Genomic DNA, 24,206 nt, shown 5'->3' on the forward strand with positions numbered 1-24,206 from the left:
AGAAAAGAAACGTTTTACACTTTTCAGAGATAACTTCTTGGCCTGAGGCCTGGGACTGGAATGCCTCCTTGCAGCACTGTCTCAGCGGATTTTGGTGACTGGCACCTTTTGGGATTGTGTCAGGATACTGAGTTGGCTGGGCAGCCTATGCTTTGAGCCTCCCGCTGAAGTCTGCAATCTTCACGTTAGGTTCCCCTGTGTAGTGTTTGATGGGATGTGGTCAGTACTATACATGTACAATGCCAGTCTAATTTGCTATCATCTTTATTTTCTGACTGCAGATCATTAGATGGCCGGCTGCAAGTATCTCACCGGAAAGGTCTTCCCCATGTGATCTACTGCCGGCTGTGGCGGTGGCCAGACCTTCATAGCCACCATGAGTTGCGTGCCATGGAGATGTGCGAGTATGCCTTTAACATGAAGAAGGATGAAGTCTGTGTGAATCCTTATCATTACCAAAGAGTGGAAACGCCAGGTACTGCTGACCCTCTGTGTGGATACCTCAGCTTCTCAGTACCAGCATAAGGGATTTATAAGTGCATTTCAAAATTGAATAAAGCAGCTGGCATAGGGTTTTAAAACCAAAGTATATCTATTATTGATGATAATCTCTTACTGTACACAGTAGAATAATTTATGAATCTGTACTCAGGGGGGAAATATCATTTTAAGTCAATAAAATCCAAGTCGAGCAGGTTGCGTTGTTGCCAGGTTCCTAATGTGGCATTGTGTGCACGTAAACAACTCACACACATAGTAGATACAAGTATGAACTACGGCAGTGTTGTATGCGTCCCTGATTGTTGGTATTAAATTAAGGATAAACTTACTTTTAAGTTGAAGTAGATCTAAGAATAGCTCCCAACACAACTGAACTTCCTGTTCTGAAGTCTCCTCCTGCCTCCGAAAGAGACTTTCATCTGGAACTGCAGATAGTTCTGCTGCGTGTCAGTACAAATCTGCAGAACCAGTCTGGATGTTTATGCTACTCCTACCTTGCTGTTCCATTTTATGTGAAATTTATTCCTTTTGAATCATGTGGTATAACTTCTCTCAAATGGTTTTTCAAGAAGACCTGTTTCTTTGCCCTTTTGTTGAAGGGGCAACAGACTACGTGTGTTCAGATAAGCACGTATCCCGTCCCCAGCTGAGATATGTTAAGAATAGCATCTTTAACTGCTGCTGTTATTTCAGAAGCAAGTATCAAATTGTGTCCCTTAATTAGCGACTTTGGTGTTGCATGTATTTAAGGGTGTTACTCCAAACTGGTTCCTCTTCATTTTCTAGGGTTTCAGTCATTTTATTTTAAAGCTATTAACGTTGCTGTTCTGTTTTTTTTTTTTTTTTTTTTCCCTTTCCATTTGTGCAGTGTTACCTCCAGTGCTGGTGCCTCGGCACACAGAGATCCCAGCTGAGTTCCCGCCGTTAGACGATTATAGTCATTCTATTCCAGAGAACACTAACTTCCCAGCAGGTATCGAGCCACAGAGCAACTACATTCCAGGTACTGTATGTCTTCCATACAGTGAGCAGAGGGAAAAGGGTCATATTGCACAGTGAATCGTGTCTATGTATGCCAAGCTGGATGACTGGAAAGTCTTTCTTTCCATCGTTACTATGAAGCTAAGGAGTGGGAACCTATACAAAAATAGATGAAAGCTGTAAATGTAGACACACAACAGTGCTGTTTATAGTTTTGTTTTCTTTTCTTTAAACTCACCTCTTCCCTTCAGTAGTATGTACTCAGTTTGTTGTGAAATCTGAAGCTGAATGTTCCCTTAGCAAGTTTAGATTTGAATGAAATTCAGCCATTTTAATTTGAGTAAAACTCTCTAAATTTCTGATGGAATTGAGCTCTTCTATTTATGTATCTCTTTTACAAGCAATTTACACCTTATTTGCATGGACAAGCTATGCAGCTGTATACCAGGAGAGGAAAAATATGTGGACAGAAAACTGTCTACATGGCTTAAAGTTTTATGGGACTGAAAATCCGGATTTTTTTGTTTCCCCCTCCTCTGTTATTCACAAATATGCTATGACTATCACCCTGGTTGTGCCAGCTCCTCCTTTCAGCAGCTTGAGGAAGAAAAGTAATAAAAAAGAAATTTAGCTCCTTGTGAATAACAAAGTAAATGTTTTTGGTGTCTGAAATCCAGACTTTGCATCCAGTTGCAATGACAGTATGATCATTTTATGCTTCTAGAGACACCTCCTCCAGGCTATTTGAGTGAGGATGGAGAAACTAGTGACCACCAGATGAACCCCAGCATGGATGCAGGTAAGTCATCTTTTGCCATTTGCTACAGCTTTCTATGTCATATCAGAGACTCTTTTAAAGTTTTCCTTTGGGGCACTGAAGATCAGATGGTGGTTTGAGGTATTTTATCCCTGTAGGAGTGCAAATGTAGCCTGACATCTCATGTAAAGCACAGGGCTGTATGTTTTAGAGCTGCTGGTGAAAGGTACAGCATGTTCCTGTTCTCCCCAACGTCCATCATTAGACAGTACTAAGCAGGAACCTGAAACAGTGGAGACACATCTAAGGGTGATAGTTTGTGTTGTATTTGCGTCCATGCAACTGTATGCAAGTGAAAATTTTGAACGTAGCTGGCACTTTTCTGCAGAGGCATTTTTCTGATCGTTTGGTTGTTTACATACTGAAATGTCCAGTTTAACTATATTTGAAATGACCGCTAGGAGATTTGTGTTTAAATGGGTTTATTGTTTAGTGGATATATCCCAAAGAAAGTTGAAAGTCTAGGTTCTCTTTCTCATTGCCAAGAAAACAAGTAACCACGTGTAGAATGAGCAGCCTTAGTGTTCATGCTAACCTGTATCAACACTTTAAAATTAAACATGCAGGTCTCATCTTTCCAGGAGTAACTGTTTAAGACATCTTGTTGATCGGAGTGGTGTCACTGCTTGTGAGTAAGAACCACTGAATCAGACTCCGAATTCATAAAGCTTTTGCTTGAAAAGCAAAAACACATCCTTGGTTAGAAGGGCTGATGCTTTGCAAGAGGGATATGCAAATACATGGCACTTACATAAAGATAGACATGCAGAACCTAATTAATGCAAATACTGCACACAAATATCTTGGTTTCTGTGCATGTCTTCAGCCGTAGACAATACGTGGGATTCTAAAAGAGGGATGACTGATTTGCAGTCTTTCACCGCAGTTATACAGATGGAGGAAGGCAGTGTGGGTTTGTTTGTCTACATCAAACATAAGCCTATTGACACAAACCATTTTAGTGCACACAGTTATTGGTGATGTGGTTGATGTGGAATGTATGTATGGCTTTTTGGGAAAGTAGACTGGAATAGGATTGGTCTGGAAGATGCTATAAATACCCAATTTATGTTCAAATGCTATATCCCTTCTTCCTTCAGATGTCATGGACTTCCCTCTTTATAGAAAAAAACCCACATTTTAAAGAAATCAGCCGAATTCAGTGTGAGAGGAAAAGAAAAAATGGGCTGTACCACCTGTCTGCATCCATGTGGCATCCAGAGACTGTGGAAATTGCTCTGGACATCCAAGTGCAGATATTTGAAATATATGCACAGAATTTTTGGACCAAATTGAAATGATTGGGGATAAAATTCTGACAGTTGTTTGGTCAGATCTGTATAGCTTGATCCAATGCTCCATTGTCCCAAAACCAGTAAGATTTGTTGATATGAAGTGGTACGTTTTCGACTCTTATGAGTGAGTATGTTTTGTGCCTAGCAATGTAAAATCAAGCTCTCAAATGCCCAGCTAACTCGGTTTGACTGTAGCTGTCATGATGGTACCTGGAGTTTCGATAACTGCAAGTGAAAGTAAAACAGACAGCTGCATGCTCAGTTTTGAAAATTAATGGGTTAAGCTTAAGTGAATGCATTATGAAGATGCTTAGCAGTATCGCAGATGTAGCAAGTTGATATAATAAGTAATAGCATTTGGAAGCGCATGTGAAGAGTAATCAACATCAGAGAAGCTGCTGGTGTCGCAAAGCGAGACTTAAGTGAGAAGTGGGTTATCCCTCCAACAAGCCTGGGCAGCACTGACGATTTTGTGCAAGTGTTTTTCCTTGTGTGGATGCTAATAATAATAATGTCTTGATTTTCAGGTTCTCCAAACTTATCACCAAACCCCATGTCTCCAGCACACAATAATCTGGGTAAGCATGTGATATTGAGAACTGTGTTTAATTACAGTCAAGATAGTGACATTTTAATGATGATGTTAGTTCTTGAGGTTGTGCACTTTTGATGAGGTTGCGAGCACTGTTGATGTTCCTTTCCGCTAATCCTCTTTACTGTGATAAGTGGTTCATAGTAACTCTATATGAAATAAAGAAATCTGAACTTACATCAGTGTTAAATAAAAAAACAAAAAATGTTGGCAGACAAATACCAGAAAGAATGAGTGAAGGACTGCAGCAAAAATACACTTTTTTGATTACATGAGTTTGCAAGGAATATGTCTATCTGTTTTGCTGGTGGTTTTGTGTTCTTATATTTTTAAAGGCCACGGATTGAGGTTAAATTTTGTCTCCTGGAAAATTACTTTGTAAATTTGTAGTGCTTACTGGTCTCTTTTACAGTGTACCAGAGTGCCTTGCAATTTTTTAATGTTTATTAACTTGGTGTTACAGCCATTATAGGGCGAATGCTGCTATCCACATATTGTGGACAGGGGGCTGAGGTTCAGACCAACAGATTTGCCTGTACTGCTTCATCAGCTCAAGCAATCATCTGCTTGATTGAAGGGCAGCAAATGCATTACATCCTCACGTAAACCCAGCTCGGGAGCAAACTCACGTTCCCAGCAGAGCAAGTGTGCAGTTACACAGCACAGATAGGCACGGCCTTGAGGGTTTGGGTGGCAGTGGCTGGGGACTCCTAACAAAACCACGAGTGCTGGGATGGTGTCAGACCACAGGGTAAGTCTACCTGAGGGGCATCCCTAGACCACATAGGGATAAAACAGCCCAGAGCCCTCATGTCCCAATGCCCTAAACCACTCAAACAACTGATGGCCCAGGTGTGTAAGTTATTATAGGATGAAATTGAGCATGGTCTGAGCAGAGCAAACTGGAGGAGGCTAGTGGGTTGGCGTGCAGCTGGAAAGTCCAAATAAATGGAGAGAGGGCAGGAATGCTAGCGTATGGAGAGGTGCAGATGTCACGAACAACCTTACTTGAGCATCAGAGGTGTTTGTGGGGTCTTATGCTCAAATGAGCCTGGAGGAATGTTGTAGGTGAGATGCGCAAACCACAGATGCACTGTGGGATTTTTCTGACTGACCAGCCAGTTGGTTTTCTTCAAGCAAACTCAAGTTATGCTGCAGTCTTGAGTTATCTTTCCCCCACATAACTCCATCCTAGGCACCAGGAAGATAGTCCAGCCCTAAGTGCTATACTAGACCACTGATGTCACCAATTCACTCCATAACCTGTAGACAGTAAATAGGAGGAAAGCTGAAGAAGAAGGAATAGCAGTTGAACAGGGCCTTTACCTTTGAGATACTATTAGAGGTTTTGTGGCTATCTCTGAACCTCTATTATCTTCTCAAATGTCTCTGCCCTTTATTTTCATACCTATAGACGTAAAAGGTCTGATCTTCATCAGTTTGAGCTCTTACCCTATTTGAAAATGCTCTCAACAGACTGTCATAAAAAGCACTCATGGCTCTGGCTAGCTGCAGGATCAGTTCTCTAAATGTTCATTAAGCCAGCAGACAGAGGCCACTTGAGATTACTCTTGAATAACCATAGCTGTAAAGTTTACATATGCTGTTAATCCTGGCGCAGGGTACTTTGACACTGCTCCAAAATTTGTTAGTCATTGGCTGACTTGTGGATATCTTGGGGCTGTTGAAGGGGGGATTTCTTTTCTCTTTTTTTTTTTTTTTTTTGCCTTCCTCCCCCCCCCCCAACATGGAATATATTGCCATGGTGTCACTAAACTTTTATTTGCTTTAACTGTTAAAGCCTAAGAAGAGAATACATGGATGACTTACTTTTATTTCCTTTTTTCTTTTTTTGTTTGAAACCATTATGCTCCAGTGTGCTGCCTAGGAGTTGATGAGAATTTCTAGCATTTTTTTTCAACCTAAAAATAAAAAGCCAATTACATGTAACAAAACCAACCTGGCAAGTTGACTATGGCATCTGCCTTACATAAGGAAGAAAGGAGTTTCTAGGAAAGAGGCCCCAACATATCTCCTTTCTAACAAGGACCCTGGTTGTTGACACATGCTGCTCAGCTGACGGGCCCATCAGATGTCTAATGTGCTGTCTGGTGACAAATACTAAGTAGGAGCAGGTGAAGCTGGTTAACCACAAGGAATCCCTTTGTAGTCTAAGGAGCAGACATCAGAAAAGCATTTTAACTTACCAACGCTAAAAGATACCTTTAAGTTTTGCAAACCAAATATTTATTGCTCTTGGGCAAGAGCTGCCACAAATTTAGAACTTCTTGTCTCTCTCAAAAATTTTACTGTAAATTTTTGCACGTGAGGAAGCTACAAAATAACAAATGAAATGGCATGTAGCTGAGCGACTCTTAAAACTGTCCAATGACAAAATTGTCATCATCTGTACCTTGTAGATGACATATCTAAAGTAAGGAGCTGCTTATAGCAGTGCAGGTGAACATACCAGCAGCCCATCAGACCTTCAGCCTGATGGTCCCTGCAGCCCAGAAAGGGGTTGCACAGGCTGTGAGAGCAGAACTTTTTCTCAGCTTTGCAGGTTCTCTCTCCAGTTAGACAGAAGTTAGTTGGTGGCTGGTGACCTGCAGTGCTCCTGCTTTTGCTGTGCTATACAATTCTGTGGATGAGTAGAACACTCCAGTGTCTAGGGCTGTACTTTGATCTGCAGAAGTTTAATCAGGCTTTCTCTGTGTGTTTGTTAAGAAAATTTAATAGAAATTTAAAAAACACAATAGTGTGCAATGAGGAAAATTATCAGCAAGCTCTGAGCCGCAGAGTGCGGTGGGTTTTTGCAGTTTTGCCATTAAGAAAATAATGTCACAGTGTTGATGTCCGTTTATTTGACCAGAACTACCCAAAGCTTTTAAGAGAGTTTAATTTGTCTAAGCTAAACTTTGGACTTAAATCCCATGGCCATATTCCAGAGAATTACAAAGGCAATAAACTAGCATGAGGTAAACCAACTAGGACAATAGAAGCTAGGTTTGTTTGAGGTGCAATGTATATATTTCAGTGTAAAGCTGTAAGACTAATACAGGGTTGAAGGAACGTAGGGAGTTTCATCTTTCCATTCACAGGCACAGAAGTGTTGCAAGGTAACATATTGGGATTTTTTTTTTTTCTCCTTTCAGCTTGTGCATTTGACGTGGTAGCATTCTAGTTTTGGTCCAAATTTTCAGTTGTCAAATTTTCAGTTGTCAAATTTTCAGTTGTCAGACATAAGCTTGAAATTGGAAGTTAGATATATCCAATGATCTCTTCTGTATTACTGAAATATGAACTGGAGAAAATACAGAAAACAACCAAAATGAAAGGAGAGTTGCCAGCATTATGTGGACATTCAGAATGAAGTCAGGGAGTTTACGCTGGCCAAGGGCCAGGCCTGAGGTTGCATGCGTATTGTTATTTTGGAGTGAGGCAGTCCCTTGGTGTACAGGAAATCCATTGTCAGTGTTTGCTCCGCAAAAGACGTGACGCAAAAGCTGTAAGTGAAATAAGCACATACCCTATGGTCAAATCCATCAGTAACATGAGCCTCTGTTACTCTCTGCATTGAAACACTATTTCCCAAAGCAGTGAAAAGACAGCCCTTCTCCAAGTACAGAGGAGAAGGGAGCGTGCACACCTACTTATCTTTTCGTTTCTGAGGAGGGAGTTACAATTAATGTGGCTGCAACTAATGCAGTTGGATAACATATATCAGTAACTTCTAATATACATTGGGTATCAAACGCATTAACTGAAACTAGGATAACAACCACTCTTATGCTTAGAGCACGCACTGTAGAGTCTGCAAAGCAGCCAGCAGATTTTTTTCCTCTGCAGCTGAACAGATAGTACTTTCATCTTGTAGGGAAGATGCAATATGGGTAGCATCCCGATACTCAGTGGACACTTGTGAAAGCAAAGCCGTAGTGAGTCGAGGTTGAAATTGTATGGGGACGATTCAGGCAGGATTTGCTTGGTTTTAATGCATCATGTTTTAGTTGATTGCGTACCCCTCAGGAGCCTTTGGCTTTAGCAGAGCTACATTCTCTTGCTTTTCCCCAAACAGTAAATCATAAATTGAAAATGAATATTCAGGACAGCTCTAACACAAGAGGAAACTTGCCCATCCCACGACGGCTTAAGCTGAAGCCTAAGACCACAAATCATAGGAGAAAGCAGCATCATTAAAAGCTTGGCTGCATTTTTTAGAGACAGGTTTTTCTTCAAAATAGGATTTGTTGGTTTGTGTCTTTCCTCAAGTTGCAAATAAGCTGGAAATAAAATATCCGTACATCCTTCAGTGGGGAATCCACAGTTCCCTTGAGTCGTAACCAAGCGGAGATGGTTTCTGAAGGAAAGGACCATGAAACCATAGAGAGCAACACAGGCTTCAGTGTTTTTATAACTTGAATAGTACCAATCTGAGGATATTACTTAAGAATCAACAAAAGTTGATTTGATTTTTCTGGAGCTGAGCAGCCTTTCAATTAGAAAGGCACTTGCTGTGGAATAAGAGCACAGTCCTGTGGAACACTGTCTGTTTTCTTAAGTGGGTGGACACACCTTAAGAGACTTTGATTAGTGCTGGTATTTGCTGTAGCTCTATACAAATTGCACTGGAGTCATGTGAAGCCCGGCGTCAGTTACGGTGTGTACAGATTACTGCTGCAGGCCACGACTGTTAATTGATGAACTGAGGCTGGTACTGGAGAAATATGCCTGTGTGCCTGATGTGGCAGTTTCCAGTGGGACAAGCAAATATGTCATACAAGAGAAAAAGGCAGAGACAGTGAACTTGTGTGACTCCTGGATGTGTTCAATATCATCTGTGCATGCCAGGAGAGGGGCTTGCTTTAAGTTATAAAATTGTTTAAAATGTGAAGAAACAGCAGGTGTGCCCTTAAATTGATGTAGCGAACCCTGTTCTATTGAGCTGCCTTCTGTTAGCTTTCGCTTTGAGCATTATGTCCTTTTCCGTAAGAGGAAGATACACTTTTCCTTTTGTGGGTGTAAATGTGTGGAGGAGAGCAGGAACATTGGGCTTTGCTTATGATAGAGCATTTTTCTTTCGGATTATATAATTAAGGAAAGAGAGAGACCGTGGAAGAAGCTGGGAATGGATATAAGCTCCAGAATTCACGAACTTTGAAGATCTGCTAAGGATTAGAGATCCCCAGATGCACTTTTATTCAGTGCCTTATTTGCTGTCAGCAAAGCTTGTAACAAAGCAGAAACCAAGTTTTTTTCTGATTATTAGCTACTTTGGGAATTCATACACCCCACTAATGGAGAGGAAACCAGCATGTCTTTTGGCTGAAGCCAGGCTGCTTCAACCTGTTTCTAAAAGTTACGGAGTAACAGCAGGTACCAGAAGAGAAGTGGCTCTCAAACCTCTGTAGAGACACTCTCTTCAGTGTGAGCGGAGGCTGCGATGGTAAAAACCTGTCTTTGATTTTTTGGAGCTGATCTCTTAAGCCCCAGATTCGCCTAAGCCTTGCAGGAACAACAGATGGGAAAGCCTATGGAAAAAGCTGGGTTTTGCTGCTTGATGTTAACTCTTTGACCATATGGGAAGTTGCTCTGTTCTGCTTGTAAGTGCCATTTGAATGGGGATGAAGTGATAAATTGAGGGGAGAACTGGAGGGAATTCTTCTCTTGCTTTTATTTCTTGCACTGAATGTGGATAATAGAGCACTTATCAATTAGCTTAGTCTGTTTTCCACTTCCTCTGCTCAGCAGATTCTTGGCTTACAGCAGGACTGGGCATCATCTAGTGCAGTATTTCCAAAAATATTTGACTTGAGCCTTGCTCTGGTGAAATCTCATTGGCTTCAGTGGGAGCAGTTAAATCATTCGATGCCATTTGAATGTCCCACCTTTCATGCGTATGAAGTATTGTCTTCCTGAGACTGCCTCAGCCTCAGTCTGCTCATGAACTTCAGTCCTTTCGCTTCGGTCCACAAGCTGAGTCAAACCATAACCCCAATAAAAGAGATGTGTCATCATCTATTGGGGATTTGCTTTTGAAAATTTGAGATCAAATGGACTGGAAGAAAGGATCTAATTTTTAAATTACTTTGATGCCAGTATTACATACAATTTGGTGCGTATTGCAGACAACTCTACTGGTTTCATCAGTGCCAGAGAGATCGTAACAGTCGGTAAGAACGAAAGTTGGACTTGCTGGCTACTTGGTGTAAGTGCACAGCATTAGGGTTCTGGAGACCTGTGTTACTGAAAGCAGGTTTGTGGTCTGCTTTTTCTAAGGTTTTCTGTTTCTTCCTTTTCTCTCCTTTTCTTTTCTCTTTTTAGGGTACTGGCTACCTAAAAGTGATCCCACGTTTCATAGTAAAGCTAAGTTTATTTCTTAAATTTTCTCCAAGTGTGAAGATGGTTAAGTGACACCCCACTTGCTAAGTGACAACTATCTTTGACTATTTGTGATTGTTCCATGTGCCAAAAGCTTCAGGGATGATGTAACTTTCTAGCTGCGGTCCATTAAAATCTGTCAAGTAATTAAAGTTTGATGGTTAAAGTGAGCCCAAGGAATGAAGCAGAACAGTATTTCAAAACGGTCGCTTTTTTTCACCCCCCCCCCATCCCTCCTGAGGGCCTGTGATTCATTTTGCTTTTTATTTTGTGCAGATCTGCAGCCTGTTACCTACTGCGAGCCAGCTTTCTGGTGCTCGATATCCTACTATGAACTCAACCAGCGAGTGGGAGAGACTTTCCATGCCTCTCAGCCCTCTATGACCGTGGATGGTTTCACTGACCCATCTAATTCTGAACGCTTCTGCCTTGGTTTATTGTCTAACGTGAACAGAAATACGTCAGTGGAACTCACAAGACGACACATTGGTAACTTCTATTTCCTTGTTTTAGTCAGTGTCTTTCAAGGTGGAAGGTGGAGACCTGCATGTAAAGCTTTTTATTCACCTAATCGGCATGCAGCTTAGTCAGTTTTAGAACACTGCGATGTTTGATTATCCATGGTGTTTTAGCAGGCTAATCTTCCATAAAGGAACACTAATTGCATTTTTTCATAAAAGTATAAAAAAAAAATGCACTGAGGAACACTAAAATTGCTGCATGTAATAGAGAGAAACAGAATTTAAACTTTTACATGCACCCTTCTGAACTCTATTTGGATGGATGTTAGTGATAATCTTGTGTATTCCTGTTCCCTCCTGCACTATTTCATTTTCTGACTGTTCTTTTATAAATGGAAACTTAGTTCCTTGATTTTCATCTCAATTTCCACTTTTCCTGCTTATACTGCAAGGTAACATTCAATTTTTTTTTAGTTAAACTTGCGCTAAATAGAATATCCCAGATTTATGCAATTTTAATAAAAGGCAAAATTGCTTCTGCTTTGCTGTGTTTTCTGCTGACTTCCATCAAAAATGAACCTGCTTTTTTGTCCTGATTTTGCTCCCCTTTATACCCTTTCCTGAGCAGTAAACTTCATACAGGACGATCCTTCCTTACTATGATTTCTAGCACCAAAAAAACCCCCAACCCCAAAAAACCCACCAAGATTCAGAAATCAGTCTTTAAATTCAGCAGGCTCCTTATGCTCTGTGGAAGAATGAAAGCAAGATATTCAAATAGGAATGTAAGACCACAGCAAATGTTTATTTGAGCAACAAAGATGTATTCCTGAAATTTGTTTCTTTATTAACTGAGATTTTTATAATTTGTGTAAACCCCTATGGGAAATGTATGTTTGTCCTTGTATACAATGTAATCTCAAACAAAAGGCAATGATTTGAAAACATTGTATAATTTAATTCTAAATCACTAAGTAAATAAACAAACAGTTGTATCCAGCTGCGATGACTTTCAGAAAAGGTTGAAAACCATATGTTAGCTGATAGAACATTCATATGGAAAATATCAGAGACATGTATGTTTGGAGTAAGCAGGCTGTGAGGTGGTAAATTTATGCGGTCCAGGCTGTGATTGACAGTGGGGCCGGAGAGTGCAATTCTGACTTTATAAATTGGTCCTCCTGCCTTCCTCAGCTTAACTCGCTCACCGAGCAAATTTATTGCTCCCTAATGGGATTACCCAGCGGGCCAAAAGAGGTGGTTTTCATTTTCCATCATTCATCGTTTAGCTGCTTTTTGAGAGCTGTCTCATGCAGAGGTTGTCTACGTCTCTACGAGCTCTCCTTGCAGATTTTGCAGATGATTGTTCTAAGCTAAACCAAAACTGTGCCATGTGTTTCCTAGGACGAGGAGTAAGACTCTACTACATTGGTGGTGAGGTGTTTGCCGAGTGCCTTAGTGACAGTGCCATTTTTGTCCAGTCTCCCAACTGCAACCAACGCTACGGCTGGCACCCAGCAACAGTTTGCAAGATTCCACCAGGTAAAGAAATATGCCTTATCTGTGATCCTACGCAGGCTTCACCTTTTGCAGACGGGGACTTGCTGTGGAAAGCGAGCTCTCTGTCAAGGTAGGCATGGATTTGCTGACCTCCATTCTTGACAACTATCAGAAACTTGAACCCTATTATAAGCAACTTGACAACTTGAGCAGGGCATTTTTTGTAGTGTATAGGAGGAAGGTACTGATAAAGGAGGCTACTATGTATGCTCCAACAATTGTTTGCACTACATTCATACAAGTAAGAAGAAACAGTACTTCAGTATCTAAGCAGAACTAAGAGCAGAATCTGCCACTTGTTCCGTGCAGTGTTTTATCAGTCCATTATTGTATTGTAATTATCTGATAGTCATGTTTATAATTTTGTTTGTACCTTTAAGTAAAAGAATATAACGTAAGAAATTTTTCTTAATTTAGATTCACCCATAATAGATTTAAATTGTTACTTTTTTCTGTTCTGTAATAAGACTTCCCCCCCACTTTGTGAATTAGTTTTATTCTAGAGAAATCGCATTTGCAGGCACCTTGTTGTTCTGGTTACAGCAAACGTATGTCTAAAGTATGGTGAAAGATTACAAAAGAATTTATTGCATCTGTCTAGGAAGAAAATAGTTTTTTGTTAGATACATGCAAAAGAGCTAGGATGAGAGGATGCCATTCGAAAGGGAATTTAGATATTTAGCTAGGTTTACAAAAGCTAATTTTTTTACAGTTAAAAGTATGTATGTATTTAAAAAATGATCTTTTTATTAGAAATATTTGAATAAAGATTGTCTTTCATTTGAGAAGAGATCCATACACTGCAAGCTTTGGCCCATCTTAACGGGTTTCCTTTCTCAGATGCTTAGGAAGCAGCTGCCAGTGTTGCAAACATGACTTAATTCTCCAGCCACATCACAAGAGTCCACCCCGGCTGGAGTCAACATCTGAAGACATAAACAACCCACATTTCCGCTGTAGATTCATCTAAGGCACATTTTTTGGACTCCAGCTCTCCCCACTTTTGCCACAGTCTTTGGCCGCCTTCTCAGACTCATCTTCAAATCTTTGCTGGGTTTGAAGCAGTTTCTTCATTCCCGTGTTGACAAGATCAAGTCGTACCCACTCCTCCCAGGCACAGTCGTGGAGAGACCTGTTCCCATCCAGTCGCGAAGTCTGAACAGCTTGGCAGTCTGATCCTGATCAAGTTTTTTTGCTTTCTTTGCCATAGCTCTTTCTCTGTGCTCAGCCTGGCCCTGATGCTCTCACCCTTCTTATTTTCCCCCCTTAGACTGCAATATGCCTGACACAGCTTCCCTTCAAACTGTCTGTAAGATACATGGCTCTTGGGCTGTGCTCTTTTATGGTCACAAAAATGGGTAGTTGTTTCTGCAGCTGCTGAGCTGTTGCATGCGGTTACGCTTTGCTATATGCAGTTCGGCCCAAAACAGATGACAGTATGAGTCCAGCCCAAGAGAGCAGGCTCAGAAGTGATTTTAGAAAAATACAATTCATCACAGTCCAAATGGTTGTTTTTCAGACTTGGCTCATATGTAATCCCAAATGAGCATTAGTTGCGTGCCAGGTTTCAGAGTTTAACTTGTTTCTGGTTATCTGGGAGAAAGCAAGCATAGCGACACTTTTTTTAAGAGTTGTCTATTTATTTATTTATTTATTTATTTAAACTATGAAGGATGTTGTTATATTTCACCGTTATCACCTAAAAACAGTTGAATAAGTTATTCCCAGTCTTTTAGTTGGGACTAAACACTGGGGGAAACCTCCAGTTTTAAAGGAAAATTCTTTGGCGCGTGATAGTTACATTTAAGAAGCAGCTTTGCTACCAGCCTTTTTAACCCTGATAACTGGTTTCTGGCTTGCCGGAGCGATTTCACTTCAGAACTTCTCCATTACTTCTGCCGACGGACACCATGTAAATCCAACACCAGTGAGTTCCTATTTTTAGCCTGTGCATTCCTTTCTTTCAGGCCCTGTAGTGATTGCCATGGTTAAGTGTTACGGTCATAGTTAGGCTTTTAAATTACAATATGAGGGAAATGATTGTAAAGGAGATAGGAGGAGGTTCCACATGAGGATCCCACGTCTGGTCTTGTAGATCGCAATACGCTGTGTGGGCACTAGCATCCATCGTTCTCTGTCCTGTAACATGGTTCTTCCTTCTTAGCATATGAGTTGTGGAAATGTGGCAACCTTGATTCCTTTTCTGAAATGCTGTGTTTAAACAATCTGTATATAGTATCACATGGTCTGAGGACATGGGAAAGCAGCATTGAGTTTCTTTCCATCCTCAGAAAGAAATGGATTTCTTAGTCTAGTTAAGCTAATGCCTTGTTCTTGTCATGTTCTTTTTTCACAGGATGTAACTTGAAGATTTTTAACAACCAGGAATTCGCCGCTCTCTTGGCTCAGTCTGTAAATCAGGGCTTCGAAGCTGTGTATCAGCTGACCAGAATGTGCACAATTCGAATGAGCTTTGTCAAGGGATGGGGAGCAGAATACAGGTCAGGCCTTTTGAATGAAACTTTGTGGTATGCTTGTGCTTGCCATTGCCACTCCTGTATTTCACAGCCCAGGACAGTGTTCTGCAAAGCTTCTTTACTCAGCGTTTAAGATGGGGGGAATTAGCAGAGTGTCTCTTTAGTAATGCAGATAGGTTGTAGTTGTTGAGAATGTGTTGATCTCATCTCTTGTTTTTCCCATCCTATCTGTGTAAAATATACCTCGTGATATATGTGGAAGACCACGTGCAGTTGGTCACAGCGTTGTACAAACCAAGAGCTTTACCTGAAGCACAGTAGACAAATCCAGATGGCCTGTGTAGGAACTATTTTTTTTTTTTTTTAATTAGATGTATATTTGATAGTTTGAGTGTCTTACGACTACACTGTTATCGGTGTGAATGCTTCCTAATAGATAGGGGTTGGGTTTGATGCTTCTTTTATCAGGGACTAATGGGATTAAAATAAAAGCACATCGGCTTGAAAATTTACATTTGGAAGAACTGTTAAAGTTGCTGTAAAATTATAGTTAAATCTCCTCATCCTTTCCTTAGTGCTTGTCATAGGGCAGTTGCTTAAATGTGACGGGAGGCAGTGAGAGAAACAGGGTTATTATTTTTCCCAGTGAATATTGAAGATAAAAAAGGAGGTGCAGTAGGATCTGGCATTTGGAATTGATGATATCGTTATTCTGACAACACAGGGACAGTGGAGGCAGTGTGAGGGACGTAGTACTCCATAGCTTGTGTTGCTGTCACTCCGCTGCATTACCAAGCAAACGTCCGAAGTAGCAAAGGGAGTGAAATCAGTGTTTAATAGTACAAGTAGGGGAGACGAAATTCGTCGGAAAATGAATGTCGTTTTATGAGAGAAAGCTGGCAAGGATTTAAGCCAAATGTGATTTTGAAATACTTACTTGACTGTTTACCCTTTAAATCTGTGGCCTTATTTGAAAATCTGGGGGCAGTCCCTGCCTCCCGGAGCAGCAAGGCTGTCTGCCGATGCTCCCCTTGCACAGCTGCCTGCAGCAGACGGGGGAGATGCCATAGTATCAGCTGGAGCCTGGGCCCTGCACATTACTCTCCCACTTTCTTCATTTCTCCAGATGTTTGGAGTCCATTTTGTTTTGAAATGGTCCTGCACCCAGGCCAGAGCATTTCAGCCCTGGCTCGCAGCCATGGCTCGTAATGAAATCCAGATGAGCATGACTTACGGAAAGTCAACTATCTCATTAGAGTTTTGTAGTCAGTGAAACCCTACGCTCACGCTGACTGCACCGAAGCTGCTCTTTTGCTCCTTCATTTCCTTGCCACAAAATACTACATCTGATTGCCTTTGTCAGAGCACGTTTATTTGTCGAACTGATTCATATATGAGAATGTTATTGTGGAAGCTGCACCCAGAGCACTGTTCCAGTGATTTCTGGTTCAGCTGCTTAGCCTTTTGAGCAGTCTAATTGGTGGGGTGTTTAGTGTTCTTGTGTGCCAGGAATTTGGTGGAGGGAAGGGGGGAGAAGCCAATTGCATAAGCAGCCTGTGATACAGAGGTTCTCTTCTGTCCAGCGACAGCCTGGTGGACTAAGCTGAAGGCATGGAGAGCTTTGATGGTTTGCCTTTCTGAAAGGCTGGAGCCAATGTGTTGGTCATCTAGGTGGGAAGGCAGAATGAAGTTTGCCGTGATAGATTTGCAGAGGGCAGAAGTGTGGCAGCCCCACGGGTGGCGGGTTTCTGTACAGTGTTGCTGGGACAGTTGTTGGACTGCTCAGTGTTAGGCTGGTTTCAGGCAGCAAAGGGGAATGCTCTGTGTTAAGTTCAGGGAGACTAGTTTTTCCTGGGACCTGAGAGGTTTGTATGCTTCACTGAAGCTGACAGAGCAAGGGGTGCTCTGCTCTCCCTGTCCTGCAGTCCTGCTGCCCAAACAGCTCACGAGACACCCTTTAACGCAAAACACATCGCTGTATAGGACAAGCCCTGCCCATACACCCACTCTTGGGGCATCCCCTGGCCTGCCAGCTCCGGTCAGCTGCACCTGAGCTGGGAATGGGTAGGGTGCCTTCAAGGAGCTGCTTCCATTTTCAGTTCAAAGGATGAGAGATACAGATTCATCAACAGAACGGGTTACAGCCCTTGGGCAAAGCCTTGCAGAGCCATACCCTGGAGTCCTGCTCCTCTACCCTGTCCTGAAGGGGCAGGGATGGCAGTGGGAGTGCAGGGCAGCCCCACGGAGCAGAGGGTCCCCTTTTCAGCAGCGGTTTCTCTCTGGGCCCCGCAGACTTTGGCTTCTCCCTCCCACAGATGAGATTCCAAGGACAGCTTCTGTGGGAAATGAGGGCGTAAAACAAGGCTGTTTCCAGGCTATTTCTCTCTTTTTGTAATGCTCATCCTCCACAGCAGCTGTCCCTGCCTCTCTGCCTGGAACAAGACTTAGGCCATCCCTCAGCAGAGGAGGGAGAGCCCCTTGCCCTGTGCCTTGCCCTCCCTTCCCTTCCTTTCCTCCCCATCTCTTCCTGCTTTACCATCTGGAGGCACTCCGTGGGGTCTGGCCTCAGGGAGAATAACAGAGGCAGATAGGAGAGGGGGAAGGTGCTTTGTGGCGGGGGAAAGTAAAAGCATGGTGTGTGCTGACCCAGCAAGGCATCCCTTTCTACTCTCAGGCCACAGCCACCAACTCTTGAGGAATTTTAAAACACATGGCTTAATACCATGTTTCTGCTTTTCTGATAGGTTTTGCAACTTCTTACGCTCTGTAGCATTTCTGCTTCTTTTGAGGCAGCTGATCAAATGCAAATCTGTTGGAGCGCCCCATACACAGCACGTGTAGTGTAGGGTTCAAACCTCCAGCGCATCCTCCCAAGCTGTGCAAAAAGGATGCTCAGCGGCAGCTCTGGCTGCAGAAGGGAGAGGGCTCCGTGGGGCTGCAGGAGGGAGTCTGAATGCCTGAGTGGTGATCTCTCTCCATCACTTCCACATTCTGCTAAAACCTAAAGAAATTGTAAAAAGAGAATACCCTTGTCTTATACATAGAGAAATTTAACATATTTGGTAAACTGCTTACATTGCTATCTAATTAGGAGAGGCAAGGTCTGCAAAATAAAACTGAAGAATTTTGCTTAGATAAACATCTTCCTTTCTCTTCAGGGAATCAGATGCTGCCTGTTTTCAGGAATTTGAGTAGTAAATAGGTTATATGGTGAGTTGCTCCTTTGGGATCATAAGAAATGTAAAGAGAAAAGGTAGGGTTTTTAAAAGAAGTTGGCAGCATAGGCCAAAAGCGTGTTATAGAGGAGAGACACATTCCTTTGGCCCCACATGCAAGACTATTGTCTAAGCAGGAAAGAATGCTTCAGTAGCTGTAAAACCTTTTCACGTTTGTAAAGTTTTGTAAGTCACATTTATGTTCTTTTTTTTTCCTTCCCTTCGCCCCCAACCCCTTCTTTCTTGTAGGCGGCAGACTGTGACCAGTACTCCCTGCTGGATTGAACTGCATCTTAATGGTCCTTTGCAGTGGCTAGACAAGGTCCTTACACAAATGGGCTCCCCGAGTATTCGTTGTTCCAGTGTCTCCTAAGGAAACACCTCCTGGGGGTGGGTGGGGGGAACAAAGACTCTGGAAAAAGGAATTGGCTTAACCCTTAGCAAAATGCATAGTGCATAGTAAACAAATTCCCAGTTATTGAAGTGACAAGAAAAGAATCTGCTTTAAAAAAAAAAGGTGGGTTTTCTTTGTTTTGTTTTTTAAACTAAATACCCATTTAAGCCACTTCCACTGAAACTGTTAGCACTTTGGTTACAATGCTATGGGCCATTGCAGTTAGAATTTGAAGCTGAAGTTTATCATGATAAAAAACTGGACTTTGTTTCAGCGGAGAGAAGCCAGTGCTCTGCCTCCAGCCATATCGTGCCTGTCTGGCTGCTCGCTCCGCACTGTTGTGAGCACGCAGGAGCCACTGACGGCTCGGAGGAAACTTTCCGTTTGCCTCACACAACTCTGGGCTCGTGTCATGCAGCATCTCTGAAAAGCCAGATACCGTGGGACTTCGGGATGACTCTTGCTCGTGCATTCCTGTCACCACCTACCTGATCCACACCTGTCCTCCCTGGGATTGCAGCAGTAGGGGGAAAAGGAAGCATTTAAAGCACACACAAGAACTAATTCCCCCAGTAATGTTCCCAAAAGGAATGAATTTCCCACGCCGGACTACTAGCAAGGAGGCAGAGACTTGCTTCATGCCTGAGGGATGCAGCTGATACCCTGATGGTCTCAGACTGGATTGACATGAAGCAAAAGGCCAAACTTAAGGCTCCTTCTGATATTGCTGCAGTGACTTTTGACTTGAGCTGCTCACAGACAGACATTTGTCATGTGGGGAGCTCTGGCTGGCTAAGTTAAGCCTTCGTTATTGTGCAGTCTATTTGCATTAACTACAGAAAGTTTGTATTCTATTTTCTCAGTATGTTGATTGGTATCTGCCACTTCTGAAGTCTTAGGGGCTTAGTGAATTCAGTGTCCAGGTCTGCTCTAGTGATGGAAGTGAACGGGCTCTTGCTGCCATTTTCAGAATATGCAATTTAATAGGTTATCCCTTGCCGTCACATGTGACTGCGCATGAACCAGGACATCTCAGACACAAAACCCCTCTGTTTAAAACTTATTTCAGCTGATTAAAATGCTCTGAGATGTGTTTTTGCCTGGAGAAATTGGGATAGTGTGTATTTACTTGTATTATAAAATGTTCATTTTAAACATACATGCTCCAGACTGTTTAATATTTTTTTTCCCTGCAGCAACTGTCATGGCAAACAACTTCCACAACTGGAAAAAAAACCTTAGCACTTGTTTTTATGGTTCAAATTTGCCAAATACGTCCCATAACTTTGTCAGTGCTATCCAATTATCTGTTTCTTTATATCTGCATTGAATATCATATGCATTTGTGCCAAAATATTAGAAGGGGGAGGGGAGAAAGTGATAATCAGTTTCCTATGGAAATCTTTTTTTCTTTTTTTTTTTTTTTCATATACGAAAGACAAACACACAAGCTAGATCTGGCTCTGGGAAGGACAGACTCAGATGGACTTTACAATGGTTTGTCTTAAGGCTTTAGTCCTGCAAACTTTTGTGCTCCCAGATGCGAACGTGAGTGGCCCCACTGAGTTCAGAGGAAGTTTCCCTGCGTGCCGGGTTGAGGTTTGCAGCTTCAGGGCGCCCGGGTCCCATAATGGGGTACTGACTTGTAATGGCATTTCAAACGCTTACCAGGAATTTCCATGTACCTGCCTATCTGTAGAGAGAGGCTTTGCTGATGCGCTTGTTCCTTTGAGACCACTGTTTATCAACCCCACCACCTGGTTTGCATAAAAACAACACTTTTGGACCTGAGGCATCGGCAAGACAGGGTACGAGGCGCCCCTTGTTCGGTGGACACAGGAACAGACGATCCGAGAGGCTCGTTGCTGGTGTTTGTTTTACCAGGCAAAGGAAAGGATGCTTTAGAGGAGAGTTTTCTTCCAGAAACAAGAAATGACATTTTGCATATGAAATTTAAATTCTGAGGAAGGCTTTCAGTGGTGGTTGTGCTCCTGAACGATACAGGCACTTTTGAATACCCTCTTGCAGCATTTTGACTGGAGCTTTCACTGTGCAACACGGCTTGTATCATAGCGCTGGAGGTTTTCTAGGATTTTTAGGGGGGGGGGTTAGTTTTTGCAATGTGTCTAATTTTAGTTAAATCTCTGATTGCATGGACTTGTGCAATAAGAGCATCTGTATAAAATAGTATTTTCTAGCCACTTTAAAAGTAGGTCTGTCTGTCATTGTGGGTTGATTTGGCATATACTTTCAGATACAGGTTTCTAACATAGTTGCAAACAAAAATTTATCCTGACTTTTGTGGAAGTGTTTGACTTGCTGTTTTAGTGAGAGAGGGAAAAAAAATCTGCAATGTAAAATGGCCCCAGGTTTCCTCCCTGAGTGTCTTTAAGTCGTATTTGCTTATTTTAGTGAACAAACTGTTTTCATTGCCCACATAATCGTGGAGGAAGTTGGACTCTGTGGTACCTTATGCATTAGCAACAAAAATGACATCTTAAATTCCAGTGTCAGAGAGTTCATTACATGTGACGGTGTGTGCAGGAACCCAGCCTGACCCAGAGGCTACAAGCTGGAATAAACCCTAACTTTAATATGAAGTTTGCACACAGAATCGCCTCCTCAGCCAAACTAAGAATTGGACCTGGATTTCCGCTAGGAACCAGACTTCTGTCTTCTTCTTGATAAAGGGTAATGAATTGCTAACCGTTATTAATAGATGCCTTTTGAAAAACAGGATTCAGATGATGCATAAAAACGTTGGTTCATCTCATCTCATCATCCCTTAAGTAAAATGACTTCAAATGGAAAACGTAAGCTGGTCTAGCAGTATAGTTAGATAAAATTGAGAAGATTATCTCCACTAAAGTATTAATTTCCTCTCCTCCCCTTTGTTTGCGTTCTCACTAATTCATGAAAGCTTCATGGTTTCTAAAGTTACCTTATAAAGTCAAATGGAAAGTCCTGTACCATGCAACAAATGAAAAGATAAAGGTTGGGGAAGGGGTGTGATCCAAGGGACGTTACGGCCGAGTTTCCTTTTATGTTGCACAGTTGACGTGGATTGTACAGATGAAAGGTAATTCCCCTGTCAGATCTGAAACGTGCTTAATCATGCCATTCATGTGGACACTAACGAAAGGGAAGAGGTAGCGTTCGGCTGTAGATTTTTGTAGGCAGCGGTGCCCCAGAGGTGCATGTGCCGCCTTCTTGGTTTTACTTTTTTCTAAAACTTTATTAAAGTAGCTTTGATATGTAGCACAAATGTATGCAATCAACTATGCCCTAGCTTAGATTACATATCTGTACTGGAATATCTTCTCGTTTAATGGTAGTCTTGGCTAGTTTTACCAGGATTTCATACATTTTTGTTACTAGTAGAGAGTCACTAGCAGGAACTTTGACTCTTTAATTGGTGTAGCCATACACAAGGGCCTGGCTGCTGGCAGATGATATTGATGGCCTTGTGGTTTTAAATGACTGTGGTGATTTTTTTTTTTTATTATTATTAATGTATTGAACTGAATTGCAGTTTGTATTTTGTGTTAAGCTTGTCTTAGAAGTAATCCAGTGCTGTCCATTTGATTTAATCGCCAGGAATCGGCATGCGTATGTACAAAGATGGAGAAATCTAATCATAATAAATTTCCGCAAAGCTCTGGCTACCTGTATGTGCCATGAAAAGGCTGGGGGTAACCTTTGAGAAAGAGTTAAATAAATTAGTTTCCTCTCCCCTTAAGAATCAGCATAGTTTGAACCATGCAGAGGACTCCTTTGCAGGGTGAAGAATATTCAGGACTCCATCTCAAGCAGCAAGTATTGACATCCGTGCCTTGTGCTACCTACTAATTGGAAAAAGCACAAGGAGCAAGAAGAACACAGCTCAGTGAAGGACTTCAGCCATATCACAAAACACCTGTGAGCCTTCCTAGTTCTCTAAGGTACTGGATAGGTAGGAGGAATGGAATTTCACAAATAAGCTGGTAAGCTAGAATGAGAAATAATTAGTCACTATATAGTAGTTGGTTGAGCGGTATGGTTAAGAAATTCAGTATATGTTTTTTATTATGTACATGCTTTTGTATTTATGTTGTCTTTCTTGAATATTCAGAAGAATCAAATATTTAATTTTTAACAGAAAGGGCAATTAAGGACTCAGAGTATTAAATCTTTTATATGTTCCTTTCTGACGATTGCTAGAAATTAGGCAGTTACTGATGTGAGAACGAGAGACTCGCCTCAGAACTGAGCAACAAACCCTGGTGAATAGAACAGAACAAGAACTTCTCCAGCAGGAGACTTTGCCCGAGTTGCTGTTTTATCTTTTAGCAACAAGTCAGGTTCCCAGATGGGCCCTTGAATTGTGCTCTTCAGGTCTTTTCAGATTTATGAGGCTTTAAAAAGACAATAACGTATTACTCCATAAAGGTTTTGGTTCATCTTACGTTTCCTCCAGTACGTGGATACTCGAGGAGTCTGCACCAGTCTCTGCTGCTGAGATGCATCTAGTTCACTCTCCCAATGGAGGCAGCCTACTTTCCTCACGCTTGATTGAACTATTCCCCCTTCGATAGATATGTACGAGCATGTTTGCATTAGTGTTTAGATTTTCTTAACCTGAGATTGTATGTTAATGACCGGTGGTGTCACCTACCTGCTTTAGCTTGTTAAGCATCATTCACCTATTTTGTTACTAAAGGCCTGTACTATGTATGCCCTCTTATTTCGTATGTGAAACTGTAAGTTCTATTTTTGACATTTTAATAAACTTTGATTTTAAAACTGAGGCTCGTGAGAAAATAAGGATACTGTAAAAAATACATTTAAGGACACAAACTGGAAGCATTTGGAGTTTTGAAACCACAGGTAATTCAGAGACAGCAGCATCTTTAGGTATGTATAATGAAGGTTGTTCCCAGTAATTCGTACGAGATCTCAGTTACAGGTAAGATCTTCATTCTTTTTACAGTTTGGGCAGGTTTGTTCAAGAATTTAAAGCCAGATATAAAAAATAATTTAAAAATTGCAACTAGTTCTTTTAACTAACAGGATACAAAGGTGAGTAGAAGTGGAGCACTGTGGCTCAAAGGATTTATTGTCAAACTGCTGGAAAAGTCAGACGTAGCTAAACTTTCACTCTTTGCCCAGTATAGTGTAGCTGTATTTTCACCTTATGGCTGTGAATTAGGAAACTCCATTATCAGAAGTGTAGGAGTGGCAGCGGGGGATTTACTGCTTTGTCCTCAGTGTCTTGCCATGAGGCAGACCCTAAAATACATCTGATGTCTCTGTGTTGAGGAATTGAAGTCCCCTGCTGAAGACATGTGTTAAGCCTCTCAGTTGTTCGCTCCTGCAGAACAGAGGAAGGCAGGTGAATGGGCGTAAATGTGGTCTCCAGTCCGTAGTGCATTGGTGATAAGGTGTTAAGTTAATGCTCTTGGAACGGCGCATGTTCTGGTCCAGCTCAGTACATTCATCCAATCAGTGTGTTACCTTACTGAAAAACATGACTTTTCTCAGACCCGGTTTAAA

General features: G+C 41.8%; 1 protein-coding gene across 2 annotated transcripts in view; it reads left to right on the forward strand.

The window, feature by feature from the left end:
* The window catches only part of SMAD3 (SMAD family member 3), an 80,149-nt gene extending 56,689 nt beyond the window's left edge, over positions 1–23,460 (forward strand). The window contains exons 2-10 of one of the 2 annotated variants that reach the window (XM_076348104.1): positions 282–475; positions 1,370–1,504; positions 2,207–2,281; positions 4,122–4,172; positions 10,844–11,056; positions 12,433–12,658; positions 14,556–14,569; positions 14,909–15,089; positions 18,530–23,460. In XM_076348104.1, coding sequence (XP_076204219.1) covers positions 282–475; positions 1,370–1,504; positions 2,207–2,281; positions 4,122–4,172; positions 10,844–11,056; positions 12,433–12,658; positions 14,556–14,569; positions 14,909–15,089; positions 18,530–18,653 — 1,213 coding nt within the window. In that variant the 3' untranslated portion in view covers positions 18,654–23,460. The remainder of the gene's footprint in view (positions 1–281; positions 476–1,369; positions 1,505–2,206; positions 2,282–4,121; positions 4,173–10,843; positions 11,057–12,432; positions 12,659–14,555; positions 14,570–14,908; positions 15,090–18,529) is intronic. The other variant, XM_076348103.1, reaches the window with a different exon arrangement.
* Positions 23,461–24,206: the final 746 nt, after the last annotated feature.

The sequence above is a fragment of the Aptenodytes patagonicus genome, chromosome 10 (genome assembly GCF_965638725.1).
Source record: "Aptenodytes patagonicus chromosome 10, bAptPat1.pri.cur, whole genome shotgun sequence".
Classification (NCBI taxonomy): Eukaryota; Metazoa; Chordata; class Aves; order Sphenisciformes; family Spheniscidae; genus Aptenodytes; species Aptenodytes patagonicus.